Source organism: Lissotriton helveticus, chromosome 1_2 (assembly GCF_964261635.1).
Source record: "Lissotriton helveticus chromosome 1_2, aLisHel1.1, whole genome shotgun sequence".
Classification (NCBI taxonomy): domain Eukaryota; kingdom Metazoa; phylum Chordata; class Amphibia; order Caudata; family Salamandridae; genus Lissotriton; species Lissotriton helveticus.
The window spans coordinates 407,941,028-407,960,460 of NC_136058.1; the positions used below are offsets into that span (position 1 = coordinate 407,941,028).

A 19,433-nucleotide genomic window follows, 5' to 3' on the forward strand; every position below is an offset into this window, starting at 1 on the left:
CTAATGTAATTTAATGTGTGTTTTCATGTATAGGGCAGGCATAGGGAATACCTCATTAAAAGAGGATTTCTATCTTCTAAGGAAGAGGTTAAGCACATTGATAGCCCTCCACGACACCGGCCCAGCGTTTCTCAACAGACGGCTCAGTTTCTACACCCCCACCCGCAAGCTCCGCTCTGCCGACCTCGCCCTCGCCGCTGTCCCCCGCATTTGAAGAACAACAGCCGGAGACAGATCCTTCTCCCGCCTCGCCGCCAAGACCTGGAACATCCTCCCCACCAACCTAAGACAGACCCAAGACCTACTGGCCTTCAGAAGACTACTCAAGACCTGGCTCTTTGATCAGTAACAGCGTCCCCCCCCCTCCAGCGCCTTGAGACCCTCACGAGTATGTAGTGCGCTTTACAAGTGTCCTGATTGATTGCTTGATAAAGACAGAAAAGAGTGCTCCCACAAAGAAATACACATACAAAGAGATGCACAGACCCACAAACACACACCAAACATGAACATACAGACACCTAACTACCCACAATGGTGCACACAAACACATAAATACAAATAGAAACAAACTAACACCCACAAACTGATATTTAAATAGACGCACACAAACATGCACACACAGGCTAAAAGACACTGACATGTAAACCAGCAGACACCTCATTGACACTGAAGTAAATAGGTAATAATGAGACACTGGCAGGCAGGAGCGTGGCTTGGGCAGTAAGATTGGAGCGGGTGAGCTGCAGATTTTTTATGAATGGAGCTGAGTTATAATGTTAAAATGCATTATATGACAAGCAGGGTGCATGAGAGGGCCTAACGGTGCAATGGAAAGGAGACACATGCGGAGTGAGAGAAAACACGTTTTTTTGTAATACAACCAACATTCTTAAAGACTTTCAAAACAGAAAGGGAAAAGTGTGTGTCGATAAAAATTCCTGTTGAAATATGACAGACATCTCACCATACCCGACTAAAAGCACCTATGCCCAACTATTTAGCTGAAAATACATTTACATTTACTGCTGGCATGGCAGAGAATGACACCGAATAGGGAATGAAGTAGAATTCCAAGTACTAGGGTCTCTACAGCAGCACAGAGGATGGGTGCCTAACTTGGCCTGGTGCTCTAGGGGGGCCGTTCCCACTAAATCTGCAGCCTGATCTTATTTGGCCAGGGATGAGGGATGGCGACGCGATAACTTAAGACACCCAGTGGGTCGGTAACAGGCAGGAAGCTCTTTTAGCCCACTGAGCAGACAAGAAGACCATGTTCCAAAAGGGGCTACTTCCCACTAAATTAGTATTCAAGGATCACAGACATGATCACATCCATCCACAACAGCCCCTCAGAGATCACTGAACAGTGCAGGGGGGTGAAACTTTTAAATGCGTATTTAAAGGAAATTGGCTGAAACTCCGTGGAGATCCCAATAATCTGTCACAAAGACAAGAACTCCCAAATCTCCATTTTAAACGAAATGTTAAATAATTGATGTATAAAAGTATGTTGTAGCCCAACCGTGTAAAAATGCTACTAATGATTTTACATGTTTATATAAGTATGCAGTAGTACTAATATGAAGGTCATTGGTTTAATGGTTTTTGTTTTTAAAAGAGTGATCACTTAAATAAATAGGTCTATACACAAGGAGAGAGCCATGGTTCCTTCTGAAGCCCTCCTGATCCGTATTCAATGGGCGGGAAGCGCAGTCGGGGTGACCAGATGGAAACGAGGAACATCAGTACAGATACAAGAGAGAGAGAAAGCCAAGGAAGAAAAAGTGCGAGGGAAGGAAGTAAAATTGTATTGTGGTATACTTCTATAGCGCAACCTGTCACCACCAAGGGCATCCTGGCGCTTCGACCCAAAATCCAGCAGATTCAGCAGCCTAGCCTGTTCTAGGGAAGAGGTGGGTTTTCAACGCCTTTCTAAAGGCTAAAAGATCCTCCAGGCTTCTCAGGGATAAAGGCAGGGAGTTCCAGAGTTTGGCCGCCGCTACTCTAAACGATCGGCCACCCATCCTCACTCTCTGGAAACGTGGAACTACTAGTAGCCTGGATGAAGAGGAGCGTAAAGCTCGGGATGGGAGGTACCAGGCAAACATTCTCTGCAAAGGGATTGGGCCCAGGCCATGGATAGCCCTGAACACAATGCACGCTGCTTTATAGCGAACGCGTGAATGGACCGGCAGCCAGTGGAGTTCCTGTAGCGCCGCCGTTGCAGAGCTGTAGTAAGGGCGGGAGAGGGCAAGTTTGGCAGCCATATTTTGCACCCTTTGGAGCTTGCCCAGAAGTGTTACCGGGGCCTCCAGAAGTAGTGCGTTACAGTAGTCAAGTCGACTTAGGATGGTACTTCGCACTACTTCGGGTCTGGCTTGCTCAGGGAGGAGGGGTAAGACCTTGCGCAGCATACGGATCAACATCAAGCACGTTGAGGTGGTTTTATTTACGTGAGGTCCAACTGCAGATTGGGCCCAAAAGTCACACCCAGATTTCGTGCCGATCGTGCGGCTGACACCGACTCTGAGAATGACGGAGGCCAGAAGTCATCTGGGAGATCTCGGGGAACTCGGTCGTTGGAGCAGTACAGGACCTCTGTGTTAGTTCCATTGAACTGTAATGAGTTCAAACGGAGCCATTCCGCTGTCGCCTGCATGCACCGATGGAAGGTCTCCAATGGGACTGCATCCTGTCCCTCCAGAGAAAAGACCAGCTGGGTATCATCCGCATAATTAAATGCAGAGATCCCAAATGATTTAATGAGCTGGACTAGAGAGCGGAGGTAAATATTAAAGAGTATAGGGCTGATGGCCGAGCCCTGAGGTACTCCTTGTCCTACTCTCCGCTCCTCTGAACTGAAGGGAGGGAGCGAGACCCGTTGCTGATGGTTTTCCAGGTAGGAGATTAACCAGTCCCTGGCCTTATCTTTGACCCCGCACTCTTCCAGCCTCGAAATCAAGGTGGGGTGGCTGACCGTGTCGAACGCGGCCGACATGTCGAGCAGCACCAAGAAGGCTGCCCGACCACTGTCGACTCGCGCCCGCAGATTGTCTAACACGGTCACCAACGCGGATTCCGTCCCATGAGCTGGGCGAAAACCGAATTGTGTCTCGTCCAGCCAGGTGTTCCCTTCTAAAAAGCCGGACAGAGTGCGGGTAACCAATTTTTCCATGATTTTAACTGGAAAAGGAAGCAGGGAAATTGGTCGGTAGTTGGAAAGGCAAGCAGGGTCAAGCGTAGGTTTTTTTAGAAGCGGAGATACCACTGCCTTCTTCCAGCAGCCCGGTACCGTCCCTGTTTCAAACGACTGGCAGCAGATGGAATGCAAGGGCTGAAAGAGATCCTCCTGAAACACCTTCCAGAGTTTTGAAGGAAGAGGATCAAGAGGCGAGCCGGAAGAGATCGTTAGGGCTAGACTGCCAAACTCCTCCAAGGAAGGAAGGGGAAAGCTTCTCAGCTGGGGTCGACTGGCCACAATCGCCGGAGCTCCCAGGCTGAAGGCCGGATCCGAGGAGGGAGGGGAGAAGCTACTCAGCTGGGGTCGACTGGCCTCGATCGCCGGAGCTCCCAAGCTGGGGGCCGGATCCAAGAAGCGAGGGGAAGAGCTACTCAGCTGGGGTCGACTGGCCTCAGACGCCGGAGCTCCCAGACTGAGGGCCGGAACCGAGGAGGGAAGGAAAAAGCTACTCAGCTGGGGTCGACTGGCCTCAATCGCCGGAGCTCCCAGACTGAGAGCCGGGTCCAAGGAGGGAGGGGAGAAGCCACTCAGCTGGGGTCGACTGGCCACAATCGCCGGAGCTCCCAGGCTGAGGGCCGGGTCCGAGGAGGAAAGGAAAAAGCTACTCAGCTGGGGTCGACTGGCCTCAATCACCGGAGCTCCCAGACTGAGGGCCTGATCCTCTGGTCGGGGTCGACTGGAAGGCGTGGTCGGAGCTTCCAAACAGAGGTGAGCAGCCCTCTGCAGGGGTCGACTGGCCACCTCCTCCAGAGCTCCCAGACCAGTGATGGACCCGACTGGATCCTGCAAACCCTCCAGGATTTTACGGGTTTTCTCCTCGAAGGCATCAGCAAGTGAGTCACAAAGAGCTTGCGATGAAGGGACAGTACTGGCCACACACGTAGGGTGGGCAAGGTCCCTGACAATTTTAAAGAGGGCCTGTGCCTTGTTAGGGGCCTGATTCAGGGTGGATTCAAGATAGGTCACTTTGGCCAACTTGATCTGAGCCTTGTATTTTTGCATGGCGGTCCTGAAGACAATTTTCTCCGGGTCCAAGTACTGTCTCCTCCAGGCCCTTTCTGTGCGTTTGCAGTCAAGTTTAAGCTGGCGTAATTCGCTCGTGTACCAGGGACTAGCTCGATTCACCCTCCCTCGTGACTTCCGAAGGGGTGCAAGCTTGTCCAGCGAGCTCGATACGGACTGGCAGAAGAGAGTATAACTCTCTTCGGCTGTGTGGCCAAGCTTAAAGTCCTTGCCTATGATGTTCGGCAGAGGAGAGGTTTTAAGAATTCGGGACCAAGGTCTCTCTATCTTGGCTAGAGGTATTCCGGCCTTTCGTGAGATATGGTCCTCTAAACAAAGAGAGAACATAATCAGATAATGGTCTGTCCAGAACTGGCACTTAATATCATCAGTCCCTTCTATCCCACAAATGTGGGTGTACAGCAGTTAGTAAAGGGCGCCTGGAGAAGTGGAGATCCTTACATTTCCCTCCCGGCACGTAAGCAAGTGGCCCGGGCACTGATCTCATCCCGGTTAGACTACTGCAATGCGCTCCACCTGGCTATCAACAAGACTGTAATAGCCAAACTGCAGCCGGTCGAAAATGCGGCTGTATGATTGATTTTTGATATTCCTAAATCTCAATCAGTTTTGGCAGAGATTCTGAAGCTCAATTGGCTACCTGTGACAAACCTATTACCATCAAACTTTATGCATTGTGGGAAAGGAGATATTAAAGACATGTTTCAATGATATATTCCCTCCGGACAGCTTCAATCCTCAAGTCAAAATCATGTAATTGTTCCTAAATACCAAAAGGCAAGTTGGGGAGTCCAGAGCCTTTTCCGTGGCCGTATTCAAGCTATGGAACTCCCTTCTCCGTTCCATCTCCAGCCGTCACGAGCACTACCTCCGTAGTGCTGCGCACGTCCGTTGGCCGACACAGCCCCGCCCGCGCAGAGAAACGTCCGCACCGCGACGGAATCTATGCCGCGCTAAAGGGGTTAAAAACCTGACTTTTTATTCTGTCATGGATGCTTTCGGGGCTTGAGACCATGGAATTTCTATTTCCGTGTTCTTTTCCTTCTTTAGGGAGAATTGCTGTCAGCGCCTTGACACCTTTGGGCATTTGTTTGCGCTCTATAAATCCTTTTCATTTCCTATAATGTTAGAGAGACGTCAAGGCGAACAGGAAAATGTAAAGTGAAGGGGGTGAACGAGGAACACCAGGAGAACGCCAGCCGTAAACAATAGCTTGTTTTCTGGTCCCATTAGGTTTTCTTCCAGCCCTTCAATAGAAGGGCAAGAAGAAAAGATAATGGGACCAGAAATGGGGGCAGAGACAAAAATGCCAGTCTTATTAGCTGCAATAAAGAATTTAAAAAGCATTGTGTGTTCAGAATGGGAGGATATGTAAACTGAGCTCTCTTTGTGTTGTTGTTGCAGTTATTAAAATAATTTCAGTAGTTGTTATTATTGTTAATGTATAATTATTATTGCGTACACTAGGTCTCGAAGGAAGAATCAAAGCGCTAAGTTGTTCTCTCCTCCTGGAAACCACTGAAGGCTTCCAGGAGCACACAACAAACCATGCTCAGTCTCATGCCCCGTTGTGAGCAGCACTCTTGGATAAACTGCAACGAAAGCAATGCAAGCACCATCCAAGCTAAGAGGCGATTGTAGCACCGTTGTGAGTGGATGAATGTCTTTGTCAAATCAGTACACGCGCCGCCGCCACCCTTGGCCTGGATTGCACCCGTTGTGTGAAAGCACTGGATAATGCTTGCGCGATACAGTATCTTGCAGGGACTGAAGAATGCATGGCTCAGCAGTCTGTCTGCAAAAACCCTGAAGATGCATGCATGACGCAGCAATCAGAGCACAAATAAATCTGAAGAATGCATGGCTCAGCAGCCTGTCTGCAAAAATCCTTAAGAGGCATGCATGATTCAGCAATCAGAGCACAAATATATCTGAAGGATGCATGGCTCAGCAGTCTGTCTGCAAAAACCCTTAAGAGGCAAGCATGACTCAGCAATCATACCACAAATATATCTGAAGGATGGATGGCTCAAAAGTCTGTCTGCAAAAACCCTTAATAGGCATGCATGACTCAGCAATCAGAGCACAAATATATCTGAAGAATGCATAGCTCAGCAGTTTGTTTGCAAAAACCCTTAAGAGGTATGCATGACCCTGCAATCAGAGCACAAATATATCTGAAGAATGCATGGCTCAGCAGTTTGTTTGCAAAAACCCTTAAGAGGTATGCATGACCCTGCAATCAGAGCACAAATATATCTGAAGAAAGCATGGCTCAGCAGTTTGTTTGCAAAAACCCTTAAGAGGCATTCATGACTCAGCAATCAGAGCATGAATAGATCTGAAGAACGCATTGCTCAGCTGTATGTTTGCAAAAACGGTTAAGAGGTATGCATGACCCTGCAAACAGAGCACAAATAGATCTGAAGAATGCATCAAATACATCTGAAGAATGCATTGCTCAGCAGCCTGTCTGCAAAAATCCTTAAGAAGCATGCATGACTCAGCAATCAGACCACAAATATATCTGAACAACGCGTGGCTCAGCAGTCTGTCTGCAAAAACCCTTAAGAGGCATGCATGATTCAGCAATCAGAGCACAAAAATATCTGAAGGATGCACGGCTCAGCAGTCTGTCTGCAAAAACCCTAAACAGGTATGCATGGCTCAGCAATCAGAGCACAAATATATCTGAAGGATGCATGGCTCAGCAGTCTGTCTGCAAAAACCCTTAAGAGGCATGCATTACTCAGCAATCAGAACACAAATATATCTGAAGAATGTATGGCTCAGCAGTGTCCACTATCACACTGTCGGAGACAGATCCTTCTCCCACCTCGCGGCCAAGACCTGCAACATCCTCCCCACCAACCTACGGCAGACCCATGACCTACTGGCCTTCAGAAGACTACTCAAGACCTGGCTCTTTGATCAGTAGCAGTGTCCCCCCCCAGCGCCTTGAGACCCTCACGGGTATGTAGTGTGCTTTACAAGTGTCCTGATTGATTGCTTGATAAAGACAGAAAAGAGTGCTCCCACAAAGAAATACACATAAAAAGAGATGCACAGACCCACAAACACACATTAAACATGAACATACAGACACTAACTACCCACAATGGTGCACACAAACACATAAATACAAATAGAAACAAACTAACACCCACAAACAGATATTCAAATAGACGCACACAAACATGCACACATAAACAAACACACAGGCTAAAAGACACTGACATGTAAACCAGCAGACACCTCATTGACACTGAAGTAAATAGGTAATAATGAGGCACTGGCAGGCAGGAGCGTGGCTTGGGCAGTAAGATTGGAGGGGGTGAGCTGCAGATTTTTTATGAATGGAGCTGAGTTATAATGTTAAAATGCATTATATGACAAGCAGGGTGCATGAGAGGGCCTAACGGGGCAATGGAAAGGAGACACATGCGGAGTGAGAGAAAACACGTTATTTTGTAATACAACCAACATTCTTAAAGACTTTCAAAACAGAAAGGAAAAAGTGTGTGTCGATAAAAATTCCTGTTGAAATATGACAGACATCTCACCATACCCGACTGAAAGCACCTGTCCCCAACTATTTAGCTGAAAATACATTTTACATTTACTGCTGGCATGACAGAGAATAACACTGAATAGGGAATGAAGTAGAATTTCAAGTACTAGGGTCTCTACAGCAGCACAGAGGATGGGTGCCTAACTTGGCCTGGTGCTCTAGGGGGGCCGTTCCCACTAAATCTGCAGCCTGATCTTGCTTGGCCAGGGATTAGGGATGGTGACACGATAACTTAAGACACCCAGTAGGTCGGTAACAGGCAGGAAGCCTATTTTTAGCCCACTGAGCAGACAAGAAGACCATGTTCCAAAAGGGGCTACTTCCCACTAAATTAGTATTCAAGGATCACAGACATGATCACATCCGTCTACAACAGCCCCTCAGAGACCACTGAACAGTGCAGGGGGGTGAAACTTTTAAATGTGTATTTAAAGGAAATTGGCTGAAACTCCGTGGAGATCACAATAATCTGTCACAAAGACAAGAACTCCCAAATCTCCATTTTAAACGAAATTTTAAATAATTGAGGTATAGAAGCATGTTGTAGCCCAACTGTGTAAAAATGCTACTAATGATTTTACGTGTTTATTTAAGTATGCAGTAGTACTATTATAAATGTCATTGGTTTAATGGTTTTGTTTTTAAAAGACTGATCACTTAACCCCTCCCATGCTGATGACGGAACCGCTCCGTCATCAGCCGCGGTCGCGCTGTGCTGATGACGGAGCGGTTCCGTCATGGCCCGCCCAGCTTGATAGAACGCTCATGTGCGGCGCGAATTACGCGCCTGCGCTGAGCGTTCTATTGAGCGGGGCGGGCCGTGACGGAACCGCTCCGTCACGAGCACAGCTCAACCGACGCTGGTGACGGAGCGGTTCCGTCACCAGCATGCGTCCGCCGCGCGGCCGCCCCACCCCCTTAGCACTGCGGCGGAATAGCCGCCGCAGTGAAGGGGTTAAATAAATAGGTCTATACACAAGGACACAGCACAGAGGTCGCCGTCACCAGCCATGGTTCCTCCTGAAGCCCTCGTGGTCCGTATTCAATGGGCGGAAAGCACAGTGGGGGTGACAAGATGGGAACGAGGAACAGCAGTACAGATACGAGAGAGAGGGAAAGCCAAGGAAGAAAAAGTGCGAGGGAAGGAAGAAAAAGGGCATCTGGAGAAGGAGAGATCCTTACATTTCCCTCCCGGCACGTAAGCAAGTGGCCGGGGCACTGATCTCATCCCGGTTAGACTACTGCAATGCGCTCCACCTGGCTATCAACAAGACTGTTATAGCCAAACTGCAGCTGGTCCAAAATGCGGCGGCAAGATTGATTTTTGATATTCCTAAATCTCAAACAGTTTTGGCAGAGATTCTGAAGCTCAATTGGCTACCTGTGACAAACCTGTTACCTTCAAACTTTATGCATCGTTCACAAGGCACTGCATAAAATGGGCATGGAGATATTAAAGACATGTTTCAATGATATATTCCCTCCAGACAGCTTCAGTCCTCAAGTCAAAATCTTGTGTTGTTCGTAAATACCAAAAGGCAAGTTGGGGAGTCCAGAGCATTTTCCGTGGCCATATTCAAGCTATGGAACTCCCTTCTCCGTTCCATCTTCAGTCTTCAGGCTCACACCCCATTTCGTAAGGCCTTAACCTGTTCGTTGCGTGAGTCGGCCAACGGCCGTTGTGAGCACTACCTCCGTATTGCTGCGCACGTCCGTTGGCCGACACAGCCCCGCCCGCACACGGAAACCTCCACACCGCGTCGGATTCTACGGCGCGCTAAGGGGGTTAAAAACCTGACTTTTTATTCTGTCATGGATGCTTTCGGGGCTTGAGACCATGGAATTTCTATTTCCATCTTCTTTTCCTTCTTTAGGGATAATTGCTGTCAGCGCCTTGACACCTTTGGGCATTTGTTTGCACTCTATAAATCCTTTTCATTTCCTATAACGTTAGAGAGACGTCAAGACGAACAAGAAAAGGTAGAAGTGAAGGGGGTGAACGAGGAACACCAGGAGAACGCCAGGCATAAACAATAGCTTGTTTTCTGGTCCCATTATCTTTTCTTCCTGCCCTTCAATTGAAGAGCAAGAAGAAAAGCTAATGGGACCCAAAATGGGGGCATTGACAAAAATTCCAGTCTTATTAGCTGCAATAAAGAACTTCAAAAACATTGTGTGTTCAGAATGGGAGGATATGTAAACTGAGCTCTCTTTGTGTTTTTGTTGCAGTTATTAAAATAATTTCAGTAGTTGTTATTATTGTTAATGTATAATTATTATTGCGTACACTAGGTCAAAGCGCTAAGTTGTTCTCTCCTCCTGGAAACCACTGAAGGCTTCCAGGAGCACACAACTAACCATGCTCAGTCTCATGCCCCGTTGTGAGCAGCACTCTTGGATAAACTGCAACAAAAGCAATGCAAGCACCATCCAAGCTAAGAGGCGATTGTAGCACCGTTGTGAGTGGATGAATGTCTTTGTCAAATCAGTACACGCGCCGCCGCCACCCTTGGCCCAGATTGCACCCGTTGTGTGAAAGCACTGGATAATGCTTGAGCGATACAGTATCTTGCAGGGACTAAATAATGCATGGCTCAGCAGTCTGTCTGCAAAAACCCTGAAGATGCATGCATGACGCAGCAATCAGAGCACAAATATATCTGAAGGATGCATGGCTCAGCAGTCTGTCTGCAACAACCCTAAAGAGGCATTCATGACTCAGCAATCAGAGCACAAATATATCTGAAGGATGCATGGCTCAGCAGTCTGTCTGCAAAAACCCTTAAGAGGCATGCATGACGCAGCAATCAGAGCACAAATATATCTGAATGGATCCATACAAGATGTATGTGGGGGTGTGGTGTGTGTGTGTGTGTGACTAGCACACGGGTTGAAAGCAGGATGGCGCAACAGTGTGCACAATTGTACTGTATTGTAGTGCACAACTGCACTGTACAGCAAACCAAGTAGGAGTTAACAGTGTGCAGAACTGCACCATACAGGAAGCATGCGAGGCGTAACTGTTTATACTCTGCAGCACAGCACACTATATAAAGCATGTATGGTACTAAAGTGTGCGTACAATTGTACTGTGTAAAAAGAAAGCATGGCTCAGCAGTATACAAGCATTATTTTCACACTAAGCATTTAAGACTTAGCACTATGCACAACTGCACCTTAAACGAAGCTTGCAAGGCAAGAGAGATTGGTGCACGGTTGGCTACAGGATGCATTGAGGGCACAGCTTAGCAGTGTGCACAACTGCAAAGTATCGTAAGAATACCTGGTTAAGAAAGGCGCAGCAGAGGGTGTGCACAATTGTGCCAAATAGAAATGATTTGTGGCTCATCAGTGTGGGCACAACCGAAATGAAGATGAAGCACGCGTGGTTCAGCAGTGTGCACAACTACCCAATATATGAAGCATGTTTGGCTCAGCAGTGATTGCCCCATTACAGTGCGTAGAAGTAGGCAAGTTCAGCCGTGAGCGACTGACTGGAAGCATGCAATGCTCAGCAGAGGTATTACAATAGTGGTGTTTAGGGATGCGTGGCTTGCCACGGCGCTAATTTGGACTCAAGGAACCATGTATTGCTCAGCAGTGTGTACTACAGCAAAGTACAGTGAGCATGCAAGGTACTGCAGTGTGCACAAGGGTGCAGTAAATTAAATGAGCTTGACTTTTATAACAAATAATCAAACAAATATGGAGAGAACACACGGTTTAGTAATGCATGCATGATTATGTAGCTACTGCTGCTTATAGCAGAAATGTCACAGCCAACCGTGTGTGTGATGACCCAGATCCTTCTTCCTTCTTCCTGGTAGAGTGGGCTCGTGCCCCCTCTGCTAGTTCTTGGCCTGCCTGTTTGTGGCAGAATTGTATAGTTTCTGCGATCCATCGAGCGATGGTTCCTTTGTTGCTGGTCTACCCAGGAAACTGCTTGCGAAGGGCACAAATAACTGATTTGTTTTTCTGTGCTCCTTAGTTCTTTCCATGTAATGCGTTACTGCTCTTCTAGCTCTCCAAAGTCAGGTGAAGTGAATCACATCCCAGATCAGTACAGCTCTTTGTTGATGGAAAGGTTTTTTCCAAGTGTTAGTCTCATGCATGCAGTGCAATATTAAAAGCACCTGAGTTTCAGAAATGAGCAGCTGTGTTTGTGTTGTGTTTAGAGCGTGGGCCGATCAACCTGCATCAACAGCATACATGTGTTATTTTAACCTTGAACACTTTGTGCAGACTTGAGGTCGCAGTGTGAGTCCAGAGATGTGAAAAACAGATCATTCTCATGTGAAGGAAAAGCAAGCAGTTTGCCTTTATAAAAACAGAGACATGTAGTGTCATGTGCAAAAGCAGCAAAATGGCGTTTGAGCAACTAACTCACTTATACTAATATAGCAATATGTGCAGGCAGAATCGTATTCATCCCTACACTTTTACAGGTAGCATGAACAGTAACACTTGGATGTTTTTCTTTGTAACTCTTCATCGCTAAATAAAAACCACCAGTGTTTCTTTTCTTTTATTCCATATTGTGCTAGTCTCCTGGTGGATTTCCTGTTATATCACGTTGTTTTTTCTATGTGTAGAGAAGTGAACAATCACTGGGAACAGACACTTTTATTATTCTACAAATCTTTGGTTTTCTTCTTTTCTTCTAGTCGAGTCTTCATTCATCTGGTATTTGAATATCCCACATATTAATATATTTGTTCCTGTAATTCTTTCATCTCACAATAACTGCACTGTTCTGCTCCTGTCTATGTCCTCAGATGAGTCAATAATATTGTTAATGTTCTTATTTTTTTTCTGAATTCACTGCATCTCTAGGAATTATTCTAAGTGAGTTAAATGAAGGTGTGTGTACGCTGAGGCTATGTAGGACCAGAAATTGACAAAAGCTCATCACAATTTTAGTGCAATTGTAAGGTTTACCCCAGGTGTGTTCACAATTGACAAAATCACTTCTGACATTCATTGCAATGCTCTTTTTTACTCTGTGTGTGTTAGTTGATGTATTCGTAGGTCTAATAACTGACAGAAGACATTCACACATTCACTGCACCTGAAAGGATTTTTCTCTGTGTGCATTAACGGATGAATCCTTAATGCAAAAGATGACCTAAAGGTACTTCTACACTCACTACAGTTGTACGGTATTTACAGAGTGTGTGTAAGCTGATGTCTACATAGGCTTGATAATTGACTACATTTCTTCTCACATTCATTACATTTGAAGGCTTTTCTTCTGTGTGTGTTCGCTGATGCCTGCTTAGGAGTGATAATGGACTGCAGCTTTTCAAGCATTCATAGCATTTAAAAGATTCTTTTCCTCTTTGTGAGCTCGCTGATGATTTCTTAATGCTGAAGAGTAAGTAAAACTACTGCCACATTCTTGCAATGGTATGTTTTTCCCCTGTGTGTGCTCTCTGATGTGTGTGGAGGTTTGATAGATCCCTAAAGCTACTTCCACATTCACCGCAATGGTATGGTTTTTCCTCAGTGTGTATTCGTTGATGTCTCCGGAGGTCTGTTAACCGACTGAAGCTCTGCACACATTCCTTGCAATGGTATGGTTTTTCCCCTGTGTGTGTTCTCTGATGTGTTTGGAGATGTGCTAACCGACTGAAGCTCTGCACACATTCACTGCAATGGTATGGTTTTCCCCTGTGTGTATTCTCTGATGTCTGTGGAGGTCTGTATTTCGACTGAAGCTCTTTACACATTCACTGCAATGGTATGGTTTTTCCCCTGTGTGTGTTCTCTGATGTGTGTGGAGGTTTGATAGATCCCTAAAGCTACTTCCACATTCACCGCAATGGTATGGTTTTTCCTCAGTGTGTATTCGTTGATGTCTCCAGAGGCCTGTTAACTGACTGAAGCTCTTTACACATTCACCGCAATGGTATGGTTTTTCCCCTGTGTGTGTTCGCTGATGTGTTTGGAGATGTGCTAACCGACTGAAGCTCTGCACACATTCACTGCAATGGTATGGTTTTTCCCCTGTGTGTATTCTCTGATGTCTGTGGAGGCCAGTATTTTGACTGAAGCTCTTCACACATTCACTGCAATGGTAAGGTTTTTCCCCTGTGTGTGTTCGCTGATGTGTTTGGAGTTCTGTTAACGTACTGAAACTCTTCACACATTCACTGCAATTGTATGTTTTTTCCCCTGTGTGTATTCTCTGATGTCTGCGGAGGTGTGATAATTGACTGAAGCTCTTTACACATTCTTTGCAATGGTATGGTTTTTCCCCTGTGTGTGTTCGCTGATGTGTTTGGAGTTCTTGTAACCGACTGAAGCTCTTCACACATTCACTGCAATCGTATGGTTTTTCCCCTGTGTGTATTTTCTGATGTACGTGTAGCTGTGAAATCTGATTGAAGTTCTTTCCACATTCCTTGCAATGGTATGGTTTTTCCCCTGTGTGTGTTCGCTGATGTGTTTGGAGTTCTGCTAACGTACTGAAACTCTTGGCACATTCACTGCAATGGTATGGTTTTTCCCCTGTGTGTATTCTCTGATGTCTGTGGAGGTTTGCAATTTGATTGAAGCTCTTTACACATTCCTTGCAATGGTATGCTTTTTCCCCTGTGTGTATTCTCTGATGTGTGTGGAGGTTTGCAATTTGACTGAAGCTCTTTACACATTCAGTGCAATGGTATGGTTTTTCCCCTGTTTGTATTCGCTGATGCTCTTTTATGGTTTCTAATTGGCTAAAGTTCTTGACATATTCAGTGGAATTGCATGATTTTTTTCCTGACCGTGTTTCCTGAAGGGTCAGCATAGTTAATAAACTACTTACTTGCGTTATTTTCACATTCCCTGTATGTGTGTTATATTTTGATTTCCGATTTAACAATAAAATACAAGACTCACTAAATACCTGTCACATTCATAATATCAGTAAGGCTTCCGTGTGGGTGATTGCATCTTTAGATTGGATAATGGCTTTGCATGCTTGCGGGTAAAGCTTAATCTTCCTTCCGGTAGGTGCAAATTGGGACAATACTCTGTACTTCAGAGAGCAGATCTCCGCTTTCCTTTAGCCTTCAGTTGTTAGGCTCCACTTCGTTGTGCTTTTCCCTGGTGCCTGTGGTTTGGCTAGAAAGACTTAACAATACACCTAGAGCACTGAATGCTGGTCTGTTGCCAGTTTAGATAGCGAAGCACTGCTCTAGCCATATCATGATGGTGAAGCGACTCGTAATGTGCACAGCTACTCCAAAGAGTGTCCCGGGGCAAAGTACAGGTCAGAAAAGAAAGCAAATCCGGTTGTTTGAAACATGGACAAAAAGCCAAGTTTTCAACCTTTTTTTAAACATTATCATGTTGCTAACAGCTCAAAGCTGAAGAGGGAGTTTGTTCCAAGCTACGGATCCCAAATAGACACGAGACCTTCCTCCAACTCTCATACCGGCCTCATGATCAAAGCTGGTGTTGGACGCTTGATTATACAGCAGGTGGTTTGTCAGTTTTGTTGGCTTAATTTTGTTGAGGTCATTTCTTCGTCTTGGGGTGTCGAGGTGCAGAGCTCAGACTCGGACACTCACTGAATTGCCTTTGACTGCGTCGTCCTGGATCTGTCCTCTGCCTCTGATGCATTGATGTTTTTGGAGCTCCTAATTTTTGGTAATTTTTGCAGGTTTGATGTGTTATCTTCATTATTCATAATCAATCCGTGCATTTAAGGCCTATTTTCTGTTGGATTTAAAGAAATGTAATATTACTAAATGCAAATGTAATAGAATGTGAATACACAATATTTAACCAGCTGGATAAGACATCTCTTCTCTACCAAATTTGAAATATAGTAAGGAACATTTTACCATACATGGATATTTAATAAAAATGTGGTTGGACATGTCACATCTTATTTACTTCTGAGAAGGCAGTGATTTACCATTGTTCAGAGTAAATTACTAAGGAAAGGGCAGCTACAGAGCACTCGTGCTAGAGGTACAGTTTTGGGTAGATACACATGGATAAGATTTCATTTAAACAGAACAGATTGTGGAAAAAGAGAGGAATCAGGAAGCGCTGCTGTTAATTCAGTTTCAGGAAGTATCTACCTTAGGTAGCTCTTCAAGAAGTGTATGACAAAGGTAACTCTTCAGGAAGTGAATAACAAAGGTAACTCTTTATGAACTGTATAACAAAGGTAACTCTTCAGGAAGTATATATGACAAAGGTAACTCCGGAAATCTTTTTCCGCAATGCTTTCCTGTTCACACTGGATTAGCTCAAATGCCAACTGCCGCCTTTACCTTGCTTGTTACTAAAGACAGGGCTCTCTGTTTACACAGGGTGGTCACTCCTTGACCACAAGGGAGATGTCTTCAGTCTTCTAGTCGGTATAGAATGTCGAAGGTCCAAGAGTTTCATTTCAGAGTTTCGTTCCAGGATAATCTAAAGTCCTGGGGACACAGCACCTATCTTTATAGTAAGTAAATGGGCTGGATTACCCGCTAGGTCCCTCCTATGGGTGGACCTGGGAAGGGGGTGGTTACACCCCTTTCCCTTTGTCCAGTATCGCGCCAGAGCGGGGCTGGAGTGCCCCAGTAACTGGTTTGAACCGGGCTATGCATGGAGCATCTTGTGTGCCCCATGCAGTGTCTGGAAAAGCATTGTTCCATTCAACCCACCCTGCCCCAATACACTATAGGCTGTCTGGGGAGGTGCTAGCACCTCCCTCGACAGGAAACTCATTTTCCAGGCCTCCCTTGCTGGAGTTTCGTCCAGCAGCAGGAGTTCAGACTCGTGTCTGTGGCAGCAGCATCCATTTTTTTATGCTGAAGCTCTGTTTAACTTTAACCGGGTAAAGCAGTAACATACATGTCTTTTCCCTCTAGAAGGGTGGAATGCTACCCCTGCTGCCAGAATTGGTGGGGGCGGTAGTATTCCAAAGTGTTTGACACCTTACACCACATGTTTTGATAAAGCCACACCAAATTTAGCATTTAACCATGAGGATTATAATGCACTTAAGAGTATATGGTATAGCTATATCATAGAACAGCTATAAGGACATGGTTCTGAAAGCTGCAGAGGGGCTCAGCTCATGCTAGGGCACCCTCTCACATAAAACCAAGCACTCTGCTTTGAGGATTGTCGAGGCCTACCATGGGAGTGACTTATAGGTGCATATGTGTCTATATATAAAGGTAGATATAGGTATACTATATCTAAGTAAGGGGTGATTACACCACCTTACTCAAGCTGAGTGATCAGCCTGTGGTGTCAGTTTGGATGGCCAGCCAGGGGTGGCATAATACATGCTTCAGCCCCTGGTAGGCCTTGGATGCACCTATGCCCTGGGTACCTATGGTACATTACACAGGGGCTCACAGAGATGACCCAATACCCAACCTGGTATGTACCTAAAGTACATGGAGTCCATTTTATAGGGAGAGCAGATAGCCTGGAGCCCCGAATAGCAGGATCCCAGGCCAACTAAGTCAAAAACCAGCAAAACACAAGGCAAAAAGTTGGGGTATAAAAAGAATACAAGGGGGTCAAAGGGAATATTTATCGACCTAGCATTGTTATCATCCCTTCCCACTATGAATACCAACAAATAGGATAACAATGGGTCAAAAAGCAAACTATCCCAAAAATTATCTGTGTGTCAAAAGGTACAGCCGCGAAATCCACTAAGGGTGAATCGTGGTGAAATAATTATTCCCATCAGATTACCAACCTGTACCGCCCTACATCATTTGGGATCCTTCATCCTGAAGAAAAGTGGTTTCACCCACAGTAGATTAGGCGGGTAGTAGCCTAGTCTAACAAGATGTCTCAAATGTGAGTGTGGTGTACTATGGTATCAGGGGGTAAACTGACTAGCAGTGTCAAAAGTGATAAAAGTAATATGTGCTAAGTGCAAAAAATGTTTAAAATTGGGTAGTGGAAATGGACAAACAATTTTATTGAGGTCCTATCCGCTCTCAAAACTAAAAACAGTGCATAGTAGTGTAAACAAATAACTACTAGAATTGATATTCGGTCGACATGTTTCTGCAGTGAATATAGAGCCTATTGGTCTCCTACTGCTTCCTCAGGACCATAGTTTATGCTACTGCGTGAAGTGAATAGCGGTGAAAAGAAATGAGTTGGGGTAACCATATAGTCAGATATCCACCTTCCTACATCCAGTGTCTTCACAGTGTTGGAAATTATCAATTTTATTAACAGCACGATATTAACTCACCACTGCTGTGGCTTGCAGCAATAAGGCCATTATGAACGGACTAAGTTGTGTGCCAGAATGCCTGTGAATAGTTGAGCAAGAATGTTTGGGAGGGAGATTGATCTCATGATGAGCAGGCCTAGGGGTTTTGTCAGGGTCTGTGAATAACTGTTATTACTGTTTCTCTCTTGGTGTCAGTGGGCTTGTCTGTGTCCTCAGCTCTTTAAAAAAATTTTGAAAACAAAACTAGTCAGATGATAGCTGCCAGGTGTACATGTTTTGCACGTGCAGAATCACACACTAGTAGCTGTACTGCATGCATGATTCACCTTGTCAGTTTGTGAGCAAGTGAGCATTCACAGACCCCAATCTGACTATTTTTGACACTGGAAACAGTTAGAGTTTCACTTCAACTTCAACAAAATGCGGGAGTAACTCCCCCTCCAGGGTAGGAAGAGAAATGGATCACCCTCTAAACGTACTGGCGAGTAGTGCTATACGGTTCATAGCACCATTTATCTGGGGAAAGCTGGGGAAATGGTACAATGCACTGGGAAAATGGCATGTGATGACAATGTGACATGACATTTCCACTAAACCTGCTTTTACACTTTTTTTTGAGCTGTCTGTGTTCAGTTTATCAAGGCCCAGGGTTTAGTTTCAAGTCAAGAGATAGTGCAGGATTAGACTAATTATAATGTCATAGCTGCCAACAAATGCCTTTAACATGTATGCCTTTACCCTGCAATGCCATTAACACGTATGCCTTTACTACGTAACACCTTTACCATGCATATGCCTTGACCATGCATAATGAATGATTTAAAAAAAATGGCCCTGCCAGTAAATGGTGGGTGCCCTTGAGCCCATCCAGGGCACCCACATGATCAATGTTGATTGCCCCCAAAGTCCCCATGACGCCAGCGGGAGCCAGTATTGTTCCTACCCATAGGGAGCAGCTTAAAATCCTGCGCTCTACGGGCAGGACATAATTTTTTCATGTGTTTCTCTGCCCGCTTTATAAGCTGTGCATTGTGGGGAGTGTAAATTATTGTCAGCCCAGGTAACTATAACTGCTCAGTTTCTATAGTTTCGTGTGTAAAATCTAACCTAAGTAAACGTCCCTGTAACCTTTGTTTTGTTCAGTAAAAATAACTTTCTCTTTTTCTCTCTCTCTCTCTCTCTATATATATATATATATATATATATATATATATATTCGCCTATTACACGTTTTGTGATATACTGCCTCAATTCCGCTGGTAATTCCTCAATTCTCCCAAATTTTCACCCAGAAATGTTGGCAGTTTTCAGCGTTAAAGTAAATAGATTCTCGATATTTCTGGATTGCATATTTCCCATAGTAAACAAAGAGGCTACTTGTAGTGAGGGCATTAGAGGGT

General features: G+C 45.3%; 1 protein-coding gene across 1 annotated transcript in view; it reads right to left on the reverse strand.

The window, feature by feature from the left end:
* Positions 1-12,442: 12,442 nt before the first annotated feature.
* LOC144806698 (uncharacterized) overlaps positions 12,443-19,433 on the reverse strand; it is a 57,339-nt gene continuing 50,348 nt past the window's right edge. The window contains exon 2 of the mRNA XM_078672995.1: positions 12,443-15,542. Coding sequence (XP_078529121.1) covers positions 13,459-14,628 — 1,170 coding nt within the window. The 5' untranslated portion in view covers positions 14,629-15,542 and the 3' untranslated portion in view covers positions 12,443-13,458. The remainder of the gene's footprint in view (positions 15,543-19,433) is intronic.